This window comes from Microtus ochrogaster, chromosome 7, assembly GCF_000317375.1.
Source record: "Microtus ochrogaster isolate Prairie Vole_2 chromosome 7, MicOch1.0, whole genome shotgun sequence".
Taxonomy (NCBI): domain Eukaryota; kingdom Metazoa; phylum Chordata; class Mammalia; order Rodentia; family Cricetidae; genus Microtus; species Microtus ochrogaster.
Window position 1 is genome coordinate 15,284,645 of NC_022014.1, and position 7,538 is coordinate 15,292,182.

The 7,538-nt window shown below is 43.9% G+C and overlaps 1 protein-coding gene across 1 annotated transcript in view; it reads right to left on the bottom strand.

Moving 5' to 3' along the window:
* The window catches only part of Heatr6 (HEAT repeat containing 6), a 31,110-nt gene that overhangs the window by 7,861 nt on the left and 15,711 nt on the right, over nucleotides 1-7,538 (bottom strand). Inside the window, exons 12-14 of the mRNA XM_005349347.3 lie at nucleotides 4,791-5,146; nucleotides 2,816-2,938; nucleotides 2,306-2,392 (exon numbers count right to left, since the gene is read on the bottom strand). Coding sequence (XP_005349404.1) covers nucleotides 2,306-2,392; nucleotides 2,816-2,938; nucleotides 4,791-5,146 — 566 coding nt within the window. The remainder of the gene's footprint in view (nucleotides 1-2,305; nucleotides 2,393-2,815; nucleotides 2,939-4,790; nucleotides 5,147-7,538) is intronic.

Below are 7,538 nucleotides of genomic sequence, written 5' to 3' on the forward strand. Positions count from 1 at the left end.
GTTGTGAGCCATCATGTGGTTGCTGGGAATTGAACTCAGGACCTTTGGAAGAGCAGGCAATGCTCTTAACCTCTGAGCCATCTCTCCAGCCCCCTCCCATCCAAGTTCTATCTGATGTCCAAACTCACTCCATCTCCTTGCACATGGTTCCATGAAAGCTCGAGCTGCTGTCTTGGAAAGGAGTTTGGGTATTTAATTCATGGCAAAGATGATGGACATGCAAACAGCAAAGAGAAGGCAGGATGAGGAGGTCATGGGGAGAAAGCTTCACCAACGCTGAGTTCATTTGGGTTTTGGCACCAAGTAGAGAACATTTTGGCGGGATAATATTTCTCATTCAGAGAAGTGGCAGTGTAGGGGGCGGCAGACGCAGTCTGATCATAGATTTTCCTTTTTAAACTCTCTCTATATACACATATATGGGAAGGACAAACCTGGCTGTCATCTTTAGGAACACTGGTCACCTCCTTTGATTGGCTTGCAGTGTCCCAGTTAGATGACACTGTCTAGCCAGTGAGCCCCAGGGATTCTCTTGGCCCTCCTTCCTAGCACCGGGATGAGGACCTGCCACCATACCCAGCAACTTTTTTGACATGGGTTCTGGGGATTGAACAAGCCCTTTACCAATGAGTGCTCGCTCTCCCCACTTCCCTTTTGTTCAACTTTTAGTAGGAACCGTACAACGAGAAGTGAGCAGATTAAAGAAATTCTATTCACTGGGCACGAGCATCTTCCCATTTTAAGCCTCTTTAAAAAGAATCGGTTTGTGAATTAAGGATTATTATTTCTGTTCACAGTAGCAACCTAAGCTCATGAACACAGGCCTGGTTCCCTGCCTTCTCAGTCACACTCCCTGCCTTTCCCCACAATCCTAGTTTGTCTCTTGAGCAGGCAGAATAACCAAATTAAGCTTTCTGCAAGCAAACACCGCATTTATCATTACTGGTTGGTTGTATAAATAACTGAACTGTACCCTATTCTGGTAGTTTCATGTTATGCTAGATTACACATTGGGTTCCTTTTAAAGAAACATTAGCGTGCACATGTATACTGAAGTACACTTCACAACAGCCAAGATATGGAAACAACCTAAGTGTCCATCAACTGGTAAGATAAAGAAAATGTGGTATATTATACACACACACACACACACACACACACACACACACACACACACACACACACACACAAATCACAAGAGATTGTGCTTCAAAAAAGAATGCAATTCTGTCAGTGACTGCAACATGAATGAAGATAATTATATTAAGTGAAATAAGCCAAGCATGGAAATATAAACATCACACAGTATCTTTAATTCTTGGAGCCTGTACAAGTTAATCTCACAGGAGTTGAGAGTAGTAGGTGTCTACGAGGCTTCATCAACAGGTAGCAGGTTACAGTTCAGTAGGAATAAGAAGTCCTGGGTCTGGTGGATGGCCCAGCAGGTATAAAGATACTTGCTGTACAAGCCTGGTGACCTGTGTTTAATCTCTGAAACCCACATAAAGGTAAAAAGAGAGAACCAACTTCACAAATTATCTTCTAACCTCCACACGTGGCACTGGTATATCCAGTAATAATAAGCAATTTTAATAAAAAAAATCAAAAAGTTCTGTTGTGCTATTCTGGTGTAGGAGGTCCTTCTGTTTGTGTGTTGCTTTCATTAGTTAATGAATAAAGAAACTGCCTTGGCTTAATAGGGCAGAACTTAGGTAGAGGACAGAACTGAATGCTGGGAGCAAGAAGGGCAGAGAGAGAAAAGCCATGGATCCTCCACCTGAGATGGATGGATGCTGGTTATAATCTCTGGTAAGCCACTGCCACATGGCAATATACAGATTAATAGAAATGGGTTAAATCAAGATGTGAGAGTTAGCCAATAAGAGGCTAGAGCAAATGGGCCAAGCAGTGTTTTAATTAATACAGTTTCTGTGTGGTTATTTCGGGGCTAAGCTAACCGGGCAGCCAGGACGAACACGCGGGCCCTCCTCCACAACAGGAACACCACGGTTTGTTCTAGATTTTATTTTTTATTATTATTAGCAGTGTGCACATGTATGACGTCTGTGGACACATCTGTCAAGGTGCACATGTGGATATGAGAGGAAAACCTTGCAGAATTGGTTCTTTATGTGGGTTCTAGGGATCACACTCGGGTTGTCGGGTTTGCATCCTTGGGCGGCAAGCACCATGGTTTTTGGCATTGGAAGAAATGATATCATCTGTTCCACTTTATTACTGAGCCTCAAACTAAAAAGCGCACTAGAGCATGCGGAGAGAACACTGGGAACGGAGGTGTGCTTACCACACTGATGGGCACTCTCTGCTCAGGAGCTGTGCTGGAATCGGGCTTGTACTGCTGTATCAAGCCTGTACCCAGTTCTTCTAGAAGCTGCCAAGACACAAGAAATGAGCTGTCACTATGGAGGTCATGAATACCATGCCTTCAGTTTGGAGAAACCTCAAATCAACAGGAAAAAGTGTTTCTTTTTCCTTTTCTCTCTTTTTTTGTTTGTTTGGTTTTTTGAGACAGGGTCTCATTATGTAGCCCTGGCTGGCCTCAAACTTAGAGATCCACCTGCCTCTGCCTCCCTCATGCTGGGGCTAAAGGTGTGAACAGAACTTAGAAAAGGTAATTTCTAACTGGCTTTTCTCTTCTCAGCAGCTATGGCAGAGGTATTCTTTGAAGGAGTCAAAACCGACACCGACGGTGTTAGCTGCCCCTGAACATAAGAACCAGGATAGGAATACATCCTCTCCTTGTCTGAAACCCGAGAAACCACAGAAGAAGATGTGTCCCTTGTGATGTAATTACCTTCACGCCATGGAGCTGAATGGACGGGTTTGCTTCCCCCATGCACTTACAGATCACCTCTCCAAGCTCCATCAGGTACAGCTGAGCCATTGAAAAATAGCCCTTTGCCAGGTGAGCCAAAACCTACACAGAGAACAGGCAATTAGCTCACCTGAAAGCAGGTAAGGCTGCAGAATCCAGAAGTGCTTCAACATTTTGGCAGCCACTCACACCTAACATGGACCTTAACTCTGGCACTGAAGACTGTGCTATGGCTGGCATCCGTTTGCAATGTCTCACTCAAGCCTCAGGGCAATCCTTTGATGTTGATTTTTATGGAATTTAGAGCTGAAAGGACCAAGGCTGAGGGTAAAGGGTCCTCAGTGTCCTCAGACAACCAGCAGAACTTGAGCTGTGATGACTGCTCTTGGTGGTCACTAAAACCCAAGTGGCTGAGCATGCCTGTGAGGGTTTTTTTTTTCTTAATTAAATCATTTGAAGTGGGGAGACCCACTTTTAATCTGGATCTTTTGCGGAAAAACCACCTTTAATCTGGGCCATGTTGTAGGACGCTGTTTGTTCCCGGCTGCTCAGACTCTCGAAATAATCACACAGAAACCATATTATTTGCAAAACTGTTTGGCTAATAACTTAAGTATATTTCTGGCTAACTCATATCTTAAATTAACCCATCTCCATTAATCTGTATACTGCCACAAGGCTGTGGCTTACTGGGTAAAGTACTGGTGTCTTATCTCCAGTGGGGCTACATGGCTTCTCCTGACTCTGTCTTCTTTCCCAGCATTCAGTTTAGTTTTCCCCACCTAGCTCTACTCTGCTCTATCAGGCCAAGCCAGTTTCTTTATTAACCAAAGGTATTCATAGCATACAGAGGAGAATCCCACATCAGGGCCACACCTTCTGCTCTCAGTCCATATAAAGGACATGGAAGAAGGAAGCTTTTGCTCTTTGCCCGCTTGCTCTCACTTTTACTAGCAGGTCCATTCCTCCACTAGAATTAGAGCCTACATTTTTGGGATTCTGGTTTATGCTGAAGACCAGTTCAGACATCCATCCTTATGGACTGAACAACCACTGGGTTCTTGGATCTTCTGTTGGTAGACAGCCATTTTTGGGCTAGCTGGACCACAGTCTGTAAGCCATTCTAATAAATCATATATATATATATATGAAATGGATATACATGTTCATTCTATCAGTTCTGTTACTTCTAAGCACTGGTTCTCAACCTTGCTAATGCTGCAGCCCTTTAGTACAGTTCCTCATGCTAAGGTGACCTCCAACCATAAAAGTATTTTGTTGCTACTTCATAATTGCAATTTTGCTACTGTTATGAATTGTAATGTAAATATCTGATATGTGGCCCCCAAAAGGGTCACAACCTACAGGTTGAGAAACTGCTCTAGAGAGCCCTGGCTATACACAACCCTGTGTTTTAGACTACATCTGAGTACAGGGGTATTTTCTTTTTTTTTTCTTTTTAAAATTTTTATTTGTTATTTATTTACTTTGTGATGAGTTCTTACTATGTAAACCTGTGTGGTCTAGAACTTGCTATGTAAACCCAATTGGCCTTGAACTCTCAGAAATCTGCCTGCCTCTGTTTCCCAAGCATTCAAATTAAATACACAGACCAACACACTCTGAAAGGAGTATTTTCTTCCTTCCAAAGAGCAATAATTTTGTTTCAATAAATAGATACAAGATGACAACAAAGAATTTATAGAGAACGAACTTTAGCTGTAGAAGTCAAACTTAATGGTATTCACCTGTCATACAATACTTGAAGTGACTACAGTAGTCTAGAACAAAAGAACAGAAATATACCCAACAATTTACAAGGACTGCCCTAAACAAAACAACAGAGCAAAAGCCACACTTAAAGGGGTGGCCACTTCATGCACCTGCCCCTCAGTCACTCTCCTGAAAAGGAATGTTCCCTTTCTAACAGACAGGAAGACACAGCGTGTCCTACCTGCAGAGCCTCCAGCCGCATGGGGGATGGTTCATAGGTGCTTCCCAGGGAAGAGCCAGCATCGCTCCCTGAGCAGGAATCCTCCCTGGGCAGCACCACAGTGGAGATGCAAAGTCGGATGAGCCAGCAGGGCTCTGAAGACGCCTTTGGCGAGCTGACTGACGCTTCCTCCAGAGAGGGTCCTGCAGGGACTTTCTTCCAGCAGTCAGGAGTGCTGATGTGAGGAGTTGCTGAACTGCTGTTGCTGAGCCCAGAGGAGCAGGGCTGCTGCAGGAGCAGTTGGACTTCCGGCAAAGGCGCATGAGTAGACACTATAGCCCCTAAGAGTGTGAGACTCGACACGCGAACATTAACATCTGCCCAAAGAAAGACAGAGCATCACAAATCACTGACATAAATGTCGTAAGTGCTGTAGTTATCCCTGCTAGCAATTAAGAATTGCTAGATTCTTCTTTAATTAGGTATAATTAAACCCCTAATTTCAGTTCATAGAGAATATGGGACAATATCATAAAAAAACAACATGACAAATCAAGAACATTATTCTACAAGACAACTGACTAGGAGTATCCAAATATGAATACTAGGAAAAAAAATCAAAATAGGTGGTGAGGTTTCTTGATTTAAAAAGACCACAGAACCCAGGCATGGAGCTGTATATCTGAATTCCTAGCACTTGGGGGTGGGAGAGATGGTTCAGTTGGTAAAAGCACTTGCTGCTCTTGCAGAGAACTAGAGGTTGGCTCCCAGCATCCACACAGTGCAGCTCGCAACTGCCTGTAACTCCAGTTCCTGGGGATTTAGTGCCCTCTTCTGGCCTCCAAGGTATCCGAATACATATGCACATACTTACCCACAATCACAAAAATAAAACCAGTGTGTCTTTACAACGCTAGCACTCTGGAGGGGAGGGGAGGAGGAGATTTGAGGCCAACCTGGGCTACATAGGGAGACCTCATTTCAAAAACAAAACAAATAGAAACACTATAGTGGTACATATAGTAACAAAAATTATTAATCCATGAACATGAATGATCATAGGATTTAAAAGAAAAAAGCTACTAAAAACAAAAAAACAGGGTTGGAGTATCTCAGTGATTGAAGTAACCCTAAGCATGAGGACTGGAGAACCCATATCCATGCTGAGTGGGTGTGGCGGCCCACAAGTAATTCCAGTGCTCAGAAGACCAGGGATGGGAACCCAGGAACAAAATGCCTATCCAGAGATCTGGTGCAACTGAGAAACGTTCTCAATGAAGTGGACAGACTGAAGAACATGCCTGATGCCAATCTAGGGCCTTCACATGTGTGTGCCCCCCCACAAAAGTTCATATACACATACACTCACACCATACATACACAACACACGAGAGGAAAAAGCTAGAAGGTCCGCATTCGAGTTCAGTTTTCTGCATCTGGTTGTCTAGCAGCCCTAGCACCATTTACTGGAGAGTTATTTTGGTTATTTTGCTGTATCAGCTAATGGTGATGGATGTGGGTATGTTTCCAGGTTTTCTATTCTCTTCTGACCTATATTTGACACTGTCTTTACTGTAGTTTTATAGTAGGTTTTGAGGTGCTGACACACCTGGGGTCTTGCACCCTCTAGGCAAGTGTTCCACTGAGTTTGACCTCTAGCCTAACTTCTCTATCAGTACTGTTTCCTGTTCTAAGTCTTTTGCCTGATAAATGTGAGAACCTATTTGCCAATGCCATACAAAATGACCTGCTGTGCTTTTCACTGGGATCAAGTTTGGGAGAACCGACACCGAACCCTATCCAGGAACAAGGACTCTTCCATCCCATCCATCACTTTCTAGTGTTCATATGAACCTGCTATGAATTTTGTTAGATTCACATTTAGAATTTGATCATTTTAACAATGAAAACATTCAAGTACAAAGTCAAATATTTGAAAGGGACTGTTGAGATGTGTCCATCTCCTGGGGCTGAAGATGCAACTAAAGAGAAACAGGCACCGTTAGACAAGCAGCTGCCTGCACCAGGAGCCTTGGGCTCTAACTTGTACCTTTTGCCATCACTGTGATAAGAGGCCTGAAGGCAGGACTTATCTTTCTGTGTCCTGATTTACAGACCCGTGGGCTGAACTTGGCCTCTCATGCCAACCTTACAGAATAGGTGCAAGTCTTCTTGTTATGAGGAAATGGGGTTCTGGATGGGCCATAGCTGTGAGGATGGAAGAAGAGGGGGCTGTAGATCCTCAGACTGACTCCAGGGCCAATGTCTCTCCCACAGTGTTCCAGAAAATATTGCACATTCCAGAAAAAGCTCTGCAACTCTGAGTGAAAACTTAGATGTAAGAGGGAGCCTGATCTGAAATCTTGCAAACAAAGAGGAACATTCTAAAGACAGGTGCTGACAGCCCATACACATGTGTGGGAACATTCTAAAGGCAGGTGCTGACAGCCCATACACATGTGTGGGAACATTCTAAAGGCAGGTGCTATCAACTCATACACATGTGTGGGAAAAGCCAAGACATACAAGCAGTATCTTTGCAGTCAAGGAGATGTGAACCAACTTCAAAAGACCTTATGTGAACCACACAGATCGCATTACAGAAGTTAGGGTTTTGTTTTCTCCTCAATATATGATATCACCCACCCATCCATCCATCCACCCATCCACCCTCCTCCCATCTACCCATCCATCCATCCATCCACCCCCATCCATCCATCCATCCATCCACCCCCCATCCATCCACCCATCCATCCATCCATCCATCCA